Source organism: Octodon degus, unplaced genomic scaffold, assembly GCF_000260255.1.
Source record: "Octodon degus isolate 3935 unplaced genomic scaffold, OctDeg1.0 scaffold00050, whole genome shotgun sequence".
NCBI classification, from domain to species: domain Eukaryota; kingdom Metazoa; phylum Chordata; class Mammalia; order Rodentia; family Octodontidae; genus Octodon; species Octodon degus.
The window spans coordinates 6883448-6896785 of NW_004524626.1; the positions used below are offsets into that span (position 1 = coordinate 6883448).

Consider the following 13338-nt stretch of genomic DNA (forward strand, 5'->3'; position numbering starts at 1 on the left):
CCTCTCTCTCTCTCTCTCTCTCTCTCTCTCTCTCTCTCTCTCTCTCTCTCAAATAAATAAATAAATAATTTAAAAAAAAATTGAAAAAAAAAAGCACCTGGGGCTGGTGATATGGCTGAGTGGTCTAAAGCACCTACTTAGAGCAAGCTTAGCAAAGCACAGGGACCATGGTTCAATCCCCCAGCACCACAAGCCAGCCAGCCCCGCCCCCTAGTGGGCTGAGCTGGCCACACACACACACACACACACACACACACACAAATTAAAAAAAAAAAAAAAAAGCACCTGACTCAGGACCATCTCAGTTCACACTAGGTGGGGGCTGAACCCTGTCTGTCCACACACCAGGTCATAAACAGAGGTGTCACTTCCTGGTGCTTTTTTTTTTTTTTTAAATATTTATTTATTTATTTTGTGTGTGCGTGGCCAGCTCAGCCCACCGGGGGTGGGGCTGGCTGGCATGTGGTGCTGGGGGATCGAACCGCAGTCCCTGTGTTTTGCTTAGTTTAGCTTGTTCTAAGTAGGTGCTTTAGACCACTGAGCCATCTCACCAGCCCCCTGGTGCTTCTGAGGTGGGTCACAGCCCTGGTTTTTAGAAGTACCTGAGAGAGTGGGCCCTGGATGGCTTTCCCCAAAGAGCACAGTAGCACGCTGCGCGGGCCAGCTGGGCCAACACCACCTGGGAGCGTAGAGGCTGCAAACAGGTGCAGAGCTGGGACAAGGGTGAGGGTACTGCCACGCCCAGGACAGACTGCCAGGGGGCCACAGGCCAATACAAGAGCCACCACATCCAGCTGGATGCAGCCCAGAAAGCATTCCACTCGTGCTTTACAAGACTCGTTCCTTCCCCCACTGGGTGTACTGGCACTTGCCTGTCATCCCAGTCAACCTGGCCCTTTTTTGGGTACCGGGATAGAACTCTGACCTTGCATTTGCCAGGCAGGAACTGTCACTGAGCTATATACCTAGCATCCCCCCTCCCCTTTTTTAAAATCTTGAGACAGGGTCTAGCTAAGTTGCAAAGCCATGCAGGCTGGCCCCATACTTGTGATCCTCCTGCCTCAGCCTCACAGTGCTGGGATGACAGGCATTGTGCACGCTTGGGCAGCACATATACTAAAATTGGGATGACGGGCATGAGCTACCACATGTGGCTTTCCTCTGATCTTTATGAAATTCCACGTCTGCTACAATGAACTCAAGGTTTGTCACTAAAACTCTAGGCCTCTGACCAGGGGAGGGGTCACACCATTACCTGCAGCAAATTCCTCGATGGTCATCAGTGGGAAACGGATGAGCCCCAGGGCCTTGCCCAGCACCTTCCGCTTGTTCTCTGGTGTCACCTGCAGCTGCTGCCGCTGACATTCAGCTTCAGACCAGCGCACGACTGCGTTGAACAGCCGTACCTCCCGGATGCCAAGGGTGTCCCGCTCCAGGACGGCCACCAGTGTGTCTGAGGGTGGAGCAGCCATGAACAGGGCTGTGCCCATAGCCTCACCTGGGATCCAGCAACTGTGGCCCTTGGCACATGTGTGTCAATAAAGTTTTTATCAACAAAGTTTTATTGGCACACCACCAGGTCAGTTCACTGTCCCATTGCCTACAGTTCCTTTTACCCACCAAGGGTAAAGTCCAAGTATCGCAGCAGAAGACACTTCACTGACAAAGCCAGTCACACAGACTACAAATTGAGAAGGCCTGGGCAGGCCCCAGACTGGGATCACAGTGATACCAGGACAGGAAAGCCTCCCCAGGAGCTTCAGAGCCTGTGGCCATGTGGCAGCATGGGTCCTGGGTCCCCCGCAAGTCTCGCTGGACACCCTCAGACCAGCCCTGAGCCCTGAGCACCACCCTTCACCCAGCACGTGTCAGGGTGAGGCCTGCTTACCTAGATCAATGTCAGTGAAGCCCTCAGCAGTGATGGCATCGGCTGTGTTCTTGTCAATGCTCTCCAGGCACAGGCTGGCCAGCTGAGGCTCATCAAACAGGCGCGCCTGATGGGGGAAGGCCGGGGGTCAGTGCTTGGTCACCCTTGGCCCCGTGACACAACTATGCCAGGGCACAGTGACAGACACCTTCCATGCCATGTGCCAAACAGACTGAGGCTAGAGATCAGTGGAGCCCAGGAGCCAACCTGGGCCACACATCAAGATGCCATCTCAAGAAAAAAGAAACCTGCAACTCCTAGCCATGGTGGCACAGGCCTGTCATTTGGTTACTAGGGAAGCTGGGGTGGGAGAAGCGCGCCTTCTAAGTGAGGCTGGGCAACTCCAAAACAGGAGTTCAAATCAAGCCTCAGAGCTCTGACCCAAGGCCCTCCCAAGCACGAGACCCAGGCAGCTGGTCCCCTCTGGCCACACCCGCTGGGGCAGAAGCTACCTAAACATCGATGCCATAGTGCCTGTCTGCATCAGCCGAGAGCTCCAGACTGCCACTGCCTCCTCGCCACCCCTCACCCAGTCTGCACAGCCGCACCAGCTCCACCAGCCCATCACACCCCAAAAGCCCAAACCTGTGTGGCCTGTGGCCCCGCACCTCCCTGCCAACCCGGCGCTTCCCTGTGACGAGACACAGCCACCAAGTCAAGCCAGTGTGATGCTGCCTGCCTGTCATCCCAGCTCCTGGGAGGCTGAGGGAGGATGGCAAGTTTGAGCCCAGCTTGCACATCTCCGTGAGACCCTGTCCCAAAATGGAAAATGAAAATGGCTGGGATGTAGCTCAGTGGGAATGCCCCGGGTTCCATCCCCAGGACTGCAAGGAAAGAAGTCCTCAATGAGCTAGACCCGCTCTGACGCCAGGACAGGCCGCGTGCCACCCGCCCACCCCATCCCCACCCCTGCAGCACCTGCGTGAGCAGCATGAAGGCGTTGTCAGCCCGCAAGTTCTTCTTCAAGAACTCCACGCAGTGGGCTTCGAGTGCAGGCACCGCGTACTTCTTGGCGGTATAAAGTGTGGTCATGACAGTCTCTGGCCCGATCTGTACTTCATCCGAGTACAGAAACCTGAGGGGGCAGGACTGTGAGGGGGGCATCAGACCCACCATGCCCCTTACCCGCAAAGCTCAAAGAAACCAGATGCCCCACCACTTGGGCTGAAAGGGTCCCTGAGGAACCAGCCATGGGTACTCCCAGAATTGGGGCACAACCCAAGATGCTGTCACCAGGAGATTAAAGCCAGGTCCAGTCAAACTGACCAGGCCTTCTGCAAGGGAGCTGGTGGAGGATGGGGACCAGGTGGCTCCTGCGTCACCTCCTCTCATGCCCCAGAGCTCAAGCCCCACTGCAACTGTGTAATTCTCAAGGTCTCAATGCCAGGTGTCATGTGCATATAATCCCAGCTCTTGGGAGGCTGTAAACAGGCAGATCACTATGAGTCTGATCTAGTAGTGAGACCTTGAACATGCTGTAGATCCTTCCTTCCCTAAAATAAAATAAAAAAAAAAAGATCTCCATGCCAAACTGAGTCACAGGTATGTGTGGATGACCATGTCCCACCCAAAGCACACTGAACACAATCACAACTGGAGTGGATTAAAAAAGAAAAAAGCATGGGCCAGGGAGATGGCTCAGTGGAATATATGCTTCCCTGGCAAGCGGAAGGGCCTGAGTTCAATCCCCGGTTCCGCAAAAAAAAAAAAAAAACAGGGCCGGCCAGACAGCTCAGCAGAGTAAGAGTAAAGCTCCTGCTTAGGCAGACGCAGGGACCAGGGTTCAATCCTCAAATCCAGGGCATGCGTGGGCATGGTGGTGCGTGCCTATAATCCAGCACTTGGGAGGCTGAAAATAGGGTCACTAAGAGTCCAAACTGCACAGTGAGACCCTGTACCAAATACATTAAGAAAGAAAAAAGCAAGCCAGGCATGGTGGTGCATGCCTGACACCCCAGCACACTGGGAGGCTGAGGAAGGAGGATCACTGTGAGTTCAAGGCCAGCCTGTTGAAACCCTGTCTCAAAAAACTGGAGGAAGGGGCTGGTGAGATGGCTCAGTGGTCTAAAGCACCTACTTAGAACAAGCTTAGCAAAGCAAAGGCACCACAGTTCAATCCCCAGCACCACATGCCAGCCAGCCCCGCCCCCTGGTGGGCTGAGCTAGCCACACACACACACACACACACAAATAAAATTTTAAAAATAAACAAATAAAATTAAAAAAAAAAAAAAACTGGAGGAAAAAGAAGTGTTTTGAGGCAGTGGCCGAAGCCAATTCCCTTTCCCCGGAGTGCTTCCAGAGCTCTCCTGGAGCAGCCACATGGCTGTAGCATCCCGTCCCCACCCCACGAGGCCCCAGAAGCTCACTTGAGCAGCGCTAAGAAGGCGGCGGGCTCCACGTCGGGCAGCTCGATCTCCGTGGACGTGGTGGCCATGCCACCATTGAACATGGCGTCAAAGACAGCACTGCCCACAGCCAACACAAACCTGGAGCAGGAGACAGGGCACCTGTCAGCCTGGTTGGTGGTCCCAGCCCTGATCCCACCTGGGACCTCAGCCAGCCAGGCAGATGTCAAGCCAGAGCACACTGGGGACAGCTGCCTCTAGACAGGCCAGAGGGGGAGCTGCCTGCCTACCCCACGTCTACCCGTCCCTCTGCGCCCACGGCTCATCCCTGTCCTTCCTGGCCCCAGCCTGGCTGCTGAGACAGAGCAGACCCAACATGAGGGCTGGGCCACCTAAGCTGGGCTGGGAGCCTGCAGCCACTCTGGCCAGGAGCCCCTGCTCAGGTCGCTGTCCCCATTCTCCCCTGCACGCCCAGCCGAAGGCACTGCAACCCAACCACTGCAGCATGCATCCTCTGACATGCACATGCAAGCCTCCCAAAAAACAAGGGCCTCTGCAGCACTTTATTCTGCCTGTTCAAAAAAGCACCTTGGTCCCCTTCATGGAAACCTCTGAGGACATTCAACGGCCAACAGTGGTAGGTAGAGGCACCCAGTTGGGCCACATGTGGGTGGTGGCCCCAGAGCCTCCCTCCAGCCAGCCAGGAGGCTTCCCACCCAGTCCTCTGAGTTGCTTGTGCCCCTGACACGTGACCATGGACATCCACATGGGACCACACACATCAGTTCACAGCAGCCTGGCCCACGCTGGACAGATGAACAGTGACACAGGCCCAGCCACACACAGTGGGACAAAACTCAGCCAGGACAGAAGTGAGGCTGTGACACTTGCCCATGTCCAATGTGGACAAACCCTGAGGGTGCTATGCTCAGTGAGATGCCAGACATAGATGCATAGCATGGGCCTGGCAGATAGGAAACATCCAGGACAAATGACTCCAGAGAAAGGAAGTGGACTCACGGGTGCCAGGGCTGGGGCAGGCATGGGGTAGCCCTCACGGGGATAGACACTTAACGTAGGAAAAGGAGAAAGTACCGTGTGATGTGCTTAATGCCACTGAGCTGTGTTCTGAAATGATTAAGATGGGAAACATTATGGCCTGGGTGTGGGGGTGTGTGTGTGCGTGTGCGTGTACGTGCGTTTTCAGATAGAGTCTCACTATGTAATCCAGCTGGCCTTGCCTTCCCTATGTAGTCCAGGCTGGCCGTGACTTCCTGGCAACCTTCCTGCCTTAGCCTCCTGAGGGCTGGGGGACAGGCGTGGACCATCACACCCGTCTCCAATGGTATGTTATTTCACCATAATTTCAAAGGTGAAAGATTTATATGAGAAACCAGACTATCTAGGGCTAGGGAGATGGCTCAGTAGAATAAGCGCTTGCCTGGCAAGTGCAAGGGCCTAAGTTCAATCCCCGGTTCCACAAAAAAATAAAAAAGAAACCAGACTATCTTACCACAAATTCATTCATTCATTCATTTATACCAGGAATCAAACTCAGGACCTTGCGCTTATCAGGCAACCACTTGTGTCACTGAGCTATCTCCCCAGCCCCAAAACTTTAAAGCTATACTTTTTTTTTTTTTTTTGCCAGGTTTGGTGGTGTAAACCTATGATCCTAACACCTGGGAGGCTGAGACAGGATAACTGTGAGCTCAAGGCTGTCCTGGACTACATAAAAAGACCCTGTCTTGGGGCCAGGGAGACAGCTCAGTAGAATAAGTGCTTGCCTGGCAAGCGTAAGGGCCTGAGTTCAACCAAAACTTTGGTGGGCCCTGGTTCCACCAAAGGGAAAAAAAAAAAAGACCCTATCTTAAAAAGTAGAAAAAAAATTTTTTTTTCTTTTTTTTTTTTTTTTTTTTTTTTTTTTTTTTTTTTTGGTCTTTTTGAGACAGAGTCTCCCTGTGCAGTTCAGGCTGGCCTTGAGCTCACTTTGTAGCCCAGGCTGGTCTTAGACTTACTACATTCTCCTGTCTCAGCTTCTCAGTGCTGGGATTACAGGTTTAACATAAAGAAACAAACTAAATACTTTTTTATAAAAGGCCAGAGGCCGGGTCTAGTGGCACATGCCTGTAAACCTGTAATCCCAGCACTCGAGAGACTGAGGCAGAAGGATTATTCAAAGTTCAAGACCAGCCTGGGCCACAATGTGAGCTCAAGGCTAGCTTGAGCTGCCTGTCTCAAAAAAATGACCAAAAAAAGAAAAAAGGCCCAATGAGCCACATGGCAATCCATGCCTCCTAATCCTAGCATTCAGGAAACTGATGCAGGAAAATCATCACAGATTTGAGGCTTGGGGGCCTGGCCGTAGCTCAGGCCTTTAAGTGGCTGCTTCCACAAAGCTGTCAGCCTCAGGTTGCTGGAGTTCGAACCTCACACCTCTCCAGCTGGCCAAAAGTGCCCTGAAGGCATTCGAGAAACAAACAAACAAACAAAAAAAAAAAAAACACCTTATTGCAAATTTGAGGGTAGGTGGGGCTGGTGAGATGGCTCAGTGGTCTGGAGCACCTACTTGGAGCAAGCTTGGCAAAGCACAGGGACCACGGTTCAATCCCCCAGCACCACATGCCAGCCAGCCCCGCCCCCTGGTGGACTGAGCTGGCCACACACACACACACACACACACACACACACACACAAATAAATAAAATTTAAAAAAAAAAAATTTGAGGCTAAGGGACCTGGCCATAGCTCAGTGGTTTAAGTGCCTGCTTCCACAAAGCTGTCAGCCTCAGGTTGCTGTAGTTCGATGCCCACAGCACTCCAGCCAGCCAAACCACCCCTGAGAGCATTCGGAGAAAACAAACAAACAAACAAAAAAAACCTTATCCCATTTTTTTCTACAATCTGAGGTACAGGATCTCAGGATAAATCCTGAGGGCATTTCACTGACCTTCTCAGACCAAAAAGCTACAACTCTTGTTGCATAGGTCCTGCTTTACCTTGGTCTTAACCATCCAGTAGAAAAGTATAAAGACAAAATATAGGAAATAAAGCCATGCTGTTAAGTTGAGCTGTGGGGGACTCAGGTCAATAATTTCTGACATTGCCAGTTAAACAGAAGACCCAAGGCTATTATGGGCTACTGGACTCTTTTAGAATATTTTGCTGAGTTTATGCACCTATAATATTCAATAACGGAACTTAGAAAAAATGGGGTGTACCGATGAATGTCCATTTTGTATCTGTGTATTCAAAGTGGTTGGGATAGATATATAGTTGCACTCTCTTAATGAATAGAATGATTTGTTTTAATGGTGTTTGTAAATAGGATCACAAGTCCGCATCTTGTACAGCAATTAACCACTAAGAAGAATATATGCAGTGTATTATTTGTTGAAACTGTACTTCCAATTTGATTTGAAACTGTCTCATTGCTATCTGTTTATCAATAAAACTTAAAAAAAAAATAAAGTGAGAAACATACATAGCCTCAAAAAAACCCAACAACAACAACAAAAAAAACCAAATTTGAGGCTAGCCTAGGCACACAGTGGGTTCAAGACCAGCCTGGGGGGGGGGGATCAGGGATAGGTCAGGGATATAGCTCAGTGGCATAAGCACCCTCCTGGCAAGTGCAAGGTCCTGAGTTTGATCCCTGGTACCATCAAAAAAAAAGACCAGTCTGAACTACACAGCAAGACTCTGGAAGGGCTGGAGGTGGGGGGGTGCATGATAGCTCTCAGCCGTAATCCCAGCACTCTGATAGGCTAGAGCAAGATGATCACAAGCTCAAGTCCAGTGTAGGCAACTTAACAAGACCCTGTCTCAAAATAAATAATTAAATTAAAATAACTTTTAAATGCTCAGTGAAAAGGCCATCACTCTACTCCTAAGTGCCACACACCCGTTATCACAGCACTCAGGAGGCTGAGGCAGGAGAATCGCCTTGAGTTGGAGGCCAGCTTAGGCTATATAAGTGAATTCAAGGCCAGCCTACTCTACATAGCAAGATCCTGTCTCAAAATAAATAACAAGAGAAAGAATAACAATGTGGGAAACTGAGTCAAAGACCAAAAATATTTTGTGGTACACAAACAGCACACGGCATGTTTAATGACTTCATCCTATGTGACAGTATCACCACAAAAAACCCACAGCCACTGGGCATGGTGGCACACACATGTGGTCCCAGCACTCCAGGAGGCTGAGGCAGGAGAACCAAAAGTCCGAATCCAGCCTGGGCAACTGAGGCATTTCAACCAGCGTGGGCAGTTCTAGTCTACAGGGTAACCAGGCAGATGGACAGTCACCAAGACAGGAACGAGCTGAGTGAGGCCAGCCCCCAGCTGGCCTGAGACCTCACACACAATTCACCCCCTCAACACACTCAGGACATCCTGAGGACAGGGCACAGGCAGGAGCAGGCCCACAAGAGCGACACACCAGCCAGGCCCAGTGGTGCACACCTGTCATCCCAGAGCTCTGGGAGGCTGAGGCAGGAGGACTGCAAGTTCCAGCCCAGTCTGTGCAACTTAGTGACTTACTGAGATCCTGTCTCACAACCAAAAATAAGAGGGCTGGGGATGGAGCGCAGAAGAAGAAGAAAAAAGAAGAAGAAAGAAGAAAGAAAGAAAGAAAGAAAGAAAGAAAGAAAGAAAGAAAGAAAGAAAGAGAAAAGAGGAGGAGGAGGAGGAAGAATCATCATCATCATCATCATCATCATCATCATCATCATCTAGCAAGAATTTCTTTGGTAGCTCTCAAAACACACCATGAAGTTGCAGTCACATCACTAAGAAATGCACAAGGCTGACCATCATGCAGAGGCGGTTCTGGAAGCAGACGATTCGCTTGGCGGGCTGCTTTGCTCAAAGTTCTGTGACACAGTGAACTCCAGAGACCAGCTCTGTGGGCAGGCTGCTGGCCCTCAGGATGTTCCGCACCTCCTGACCAGAGACACTGAGTTCCAGCAGGAGTCCAGTCGCTGCTTCGGAGCACCTCCTGCCTGCCAGGCTCAGCTTCTTTCTGACATGTCCAGTTCACCCAAGTTCCATCCACACTGAGCTCCTGGCTGCCCAGCCTGGGCCCTGGGAAAATAGTGGAGACCCCTACTCCTAGAAATCCGAAGCCACTCCCAAGATCCCCGTGCTGGGGATGGATCTCAGGGCCTTTGCACACTAGGTAAGTGTCCACCACTGAGCTGTGCCTCTAGCCCTCTTTTTGCTTTGATTTTTCCCATCTTCTAAATAAACTCTACCTATGTATGGTGTTCACATCTGTAATCCCAGCACTTGGGAAGCTGAGGCAGGAAGATCTCTGGAAGCTCAAGACCAGCCTGGGCTACATACCAAGATCCTGTCTCAAAAAAACAAACTCCAGGGGCCAGGGAGATGGCTCAGTAGAATAAGCGCTTTCCTGGCAAGTGCAAGGGCCCGAGTTCAATCCCCAGTTCCTCAAAAAAAAAAAAAAAATGTGTTAGGGGGCCGGGGAGTTGGCTCGGTGGAATAAGCGCTTCCTTGGCAAGCACAAGGGCCTGAGTTCAATCCCCGGTTCTGCAAAAAAAACCCAAAACACTCTATACTCTACTTTGATGCCAATGGCTGCCCCTTTAATACACTTGCTGCCCTGGGATCCCACCCATGATCCAAGGGCACGCTTCTTTGCAGACCCTGACAGTGTCATGACCTAGCCAGGTATCGCGCATCATCGATCCGGTCAGTATGGGTCTGCTGCTTCTCAGAAGGGGTGCACAGTCCTCCCAGCACAGCAGAAATGACCGCCCAGGGTGGAACCAAGCCACACAACTGCAGGCCACTATGGCACACGCCTGTCATACTACTTATTCAAGAGGCTGAGGCAGGAGGGACACAAAGTCAAGGCCTCCCTGGGGAACTTGAGAGACACTGTCTCAAACTAGAATGAATAAGGATTGGAAGTAGGGCTCAAAAGTGATCAGGTGCCCAAAGTATGGGTAAGCCCCAGCACCACGAAAAGGATGAAGGAAAAACGAATTTATATGAAGCCCAATACCCAAGACCCAGGTCTGGACAGGAACCCTGAGCCCCTCTTCTAGAAGGTCCCACCTTCCTCTCCAGACATCTAGAAACCCGGGGTCTCCAGCGTGGAGCCACAGAACACTGGCCCTGACTTTGTCTTCACCTGCTTCCACCACTCAACCTGTGCCACCTCTTCTGTTCTCCTAAGGACACTGGCCTTGGACTTAGCTTTCACTTGGAGAACCCAGGATGAGCTCATACTGAGACCCTTAAATTAAGTCTGTGAAACCCTGTGCCCAATAAGGACCTATTCATAGGCCCTTGGGTGGGTGTGTGTGTGTGTATGCGCACACACGTGTGCACCAGAGATCCAACTCAGGACCTTGCGCTTGCCAGGCAGGCGCTTAAGCTACTAAGCTATCTCCCTGGCCCTGGCCCCTGGGATTTTGATGTGGACCTTTTGGGATTTACCTTTCTACTTACCAAAGTTGCGGGCTGCAGAGGGGCCCATCTTTGTCACATACTCTCAGGGGTACCTCATGCACACAGGATATCGCCAGTGATGCTGGCTGACCTTGACCTCTGGTGCAGGAGGGTGCCTAGGTTCCCTAGAGTCAATCCCCATTCCCCCTCTCTGTTCTTCTTACTGGGGATTGAATCCAGAGTCTTTGATTAACTACAGCCCCAGACCTTTTTACTTTTGACTCAGGGTCTCACCAAGTACTACATTACCCAGGCTGGGTTGGAACACATAATCCTTCTGCCTCACTTCCTAGACTACTACAATGACATTGCTTTTTCTTTTCTTTTTTTTTTTTTTTTTTTTGAGACAGGGCCTACCCATGCATTCCACACTGGCCTCGAATTCACTGAGTAGCCCAAACTTAATTCAAACTCATGCCAGTCCTTCTGCCTCAGCCTCCTGAGTACTGGGATAACAGGTACGCACAGTAACACCCGGTTAGTGCTGCTCTACTCTTGAGTCTGGGGCAAGTGAGAGCAGCCCCACGCCCAGGTAGGATCCCACAGGAAGCTCAGCACTTCCCTCCAGTTTCCCTCCCTGCAGAGACACTTGGGTCTGGCTGCTACAGCGCCAGGCAGGGGACACGTGCTTTGTAGTAGGCACTGTCCACCTTTAGTTCGTCCCAACCCTCTGGGAATGAGCCCTGGGCCAGGAAGACAGGGACTGAGTCAGGCTGCAGCACTCCCGCAAACCAGTGAGGAGCAAGTCAGACACACTCCACTGAACATGTGGAAACTGAGGCATAGAAAGGTCAAGACACCACTGCTCGGCCATTGCTAAGCAACCATCCAAGCCAACACCAGTCCCTGCTAAGTCTATCCACAGCTGTGACACTCAAGCTAGAAGCCTGGAGACCGCCCGCCTCAGCCCCTGCACTCCCTCATCCCACTGCGGTGCTAAACACATACTCCACAGATGAATCTGCTTTGTCCCCGCCTGCCCAGTCCATGAGGCCTAGCCTCAGTGTGGCCTCAGGGCCTCCAGCAGTTCATTCCACACCTCAAGCCACTTGGGGCCCTCTGGCCACTCTGGCTCCACTGTGGCTCCATGCTCAGCTCCTCAACCCCCTCCTCCCACCCTCACACCACTGCTGTGGTACCACTTTGCCACCAAGCCCATAAAATCTTAATGAGATCCAAGTATATGTGCCAAAGTCAGCCAAAGCCCACTGGGGACCTATCAGCTCCCAGAACAGAAACCCAGTGTCCAGCTCTTCATGCAGCTGGGTGCGGTGCCTACAGCACCCCAAGGTCGGTGCTGGCACCCCAGGGCTAGAAGGGAGGAGAAAGCATCTTTCAAAATGCTTGCCCAGGACCGGAGAGATGGCTCAGGGGAGTAAGTGCTTCCCTGGCAAGCACAATGGCCTGAGTTCAATCCCTGCTTCCACCAAAAAATATAGCTCAGCAGCACAGCACCTGCCTGGCAAGACTAAAGTGCTAAACCAAATATTAAAAAAAAAAAAAAAAAAAAAAAAAAAAAGCCGCCCAAAGTCCAGCAGCACAGGTGGGTGGTGAGCAGGCAAGCAAAGGAGTCACAGGCTGCATGCAACCCACCAGCTGCCTGCACTGGACCTGGGGAAAGGGCAGAGGGCACAGCCCCGTGGGGATGTCCTGCACCCAGCATCAGTGAGACCCTCAAGTGCAGAAGGCCCAGGCACATGCCATCAGCAAAGGAGTCCCCAGTGCCGGCAAAAGCCAGAGGTCAGGGGGTTCCAACAGAGCTACTGGGCAACACCCCACAGCAGATTCAACTCTAAACCAGGGAGGGACCAGAGAGCTGGCAGATGGGCCTGAGGATGGATGCAGAGGATGAGGGAGGGGGAGATGAGAGGTCCAGGAGATGGGGGGTCACTGGGTGGGTGGGGTTTTCCAGGCAGATAAGGGTCAATTCTGAGGTCTTGGCACAGGCAGAAAAGTCGCAAGCAGGATACTGGGGCTCAGGCCAGGGGCTCTGGCAGAGGTCTGGGGCCCTGTCTGAACGAAGAGGAAACACAAGGTCTGGGATGGAGAACAGGGAGCCATAGGACCCTGGAGTGGGGTAGGGGTGCAGGGAATACGAGGATGTTTAGGGCATGGGTTCGCCAAGGCTCTGAGATGGAGGGGTCTGGGGTCACAAACAGGGTGGAGGAGGTAGCAGGGCTCCGATGAGGTTCCCAGGAGCGGGGCCTGAGGACCAAGATGCAAATGGTAGGTTCCAGCGGCTCTCAAATTCAGGGCCGCGACAGGGGACTAGATGAGTCCCAGGAGTAGGGTTGTGGGAAGCCGGGGTCCTGTGGTGCAGGATCTGGGGAGTGGGGGTGCCGGGGCGCGCTCAGGTGCGGGGATCCTGGGGTGCAGGATCCCGGGGAGCGGGGTCCAGGGTCATGGGTGCAGGGTCCCGCGCAGGCCCGCCGCGGCCCACCTGTGCGCCGGGACGCGCTGCGAGCCGAGCCCCTTGCCCACCAGGAAGTGCACGTCGCAGAGCACCTCGTTGTTGAAGAGGAAGGCGAAGCGCTCCTGCACCGTGGGCTTGGTGGCCTGCCAGTTGTACACGGGCTCGCGCAGC

The 13338-nt window shown here is 52.4% G+C and overlaps 1 protein-coding gene across 2 annotated transcripts in view; it reads right to left on the reverse strand.

Moving 5' to 3' along the window:
• Btbd2 (BTB domain containing 2) overlaps nt 1-13332 on the reverse strand; it is a 15939-nt gene extending 2607 nt beyond the window's left edge. Inside the window, exons 1-5 of one of the 2 annotated variants that reach the window (XM_023717020.1) lie at nt 13260-13332; nt 4297-4416; nt 2846-3002; nt 1889-1994; nt 1256-1453 (exon numbers count right to left, since the gene is read on the reverse strand). In XM_023717020.1, coding sequence (XP_023572788.1) covers nt 1256-1453; nt 1889-1994; nt 2846-3002; nt 4297-4379 — 544 coding nt within the window. In that variant the 5' untranslated portion in view covers nt 4380-4416; nt 13260-13332. Of the gene's footprint in view, nt 1-1255; nt 1454-1888; nt 1995-2845; nt 3003-4296; nt 4417-13194 lie in introns of both variants that reach the window. The other variant, XM_023717021.1, reaches the window with a different exon arrangement.
• Between the last annotated feature and the right edge of the window lie 6 nt (nt 13333-13338).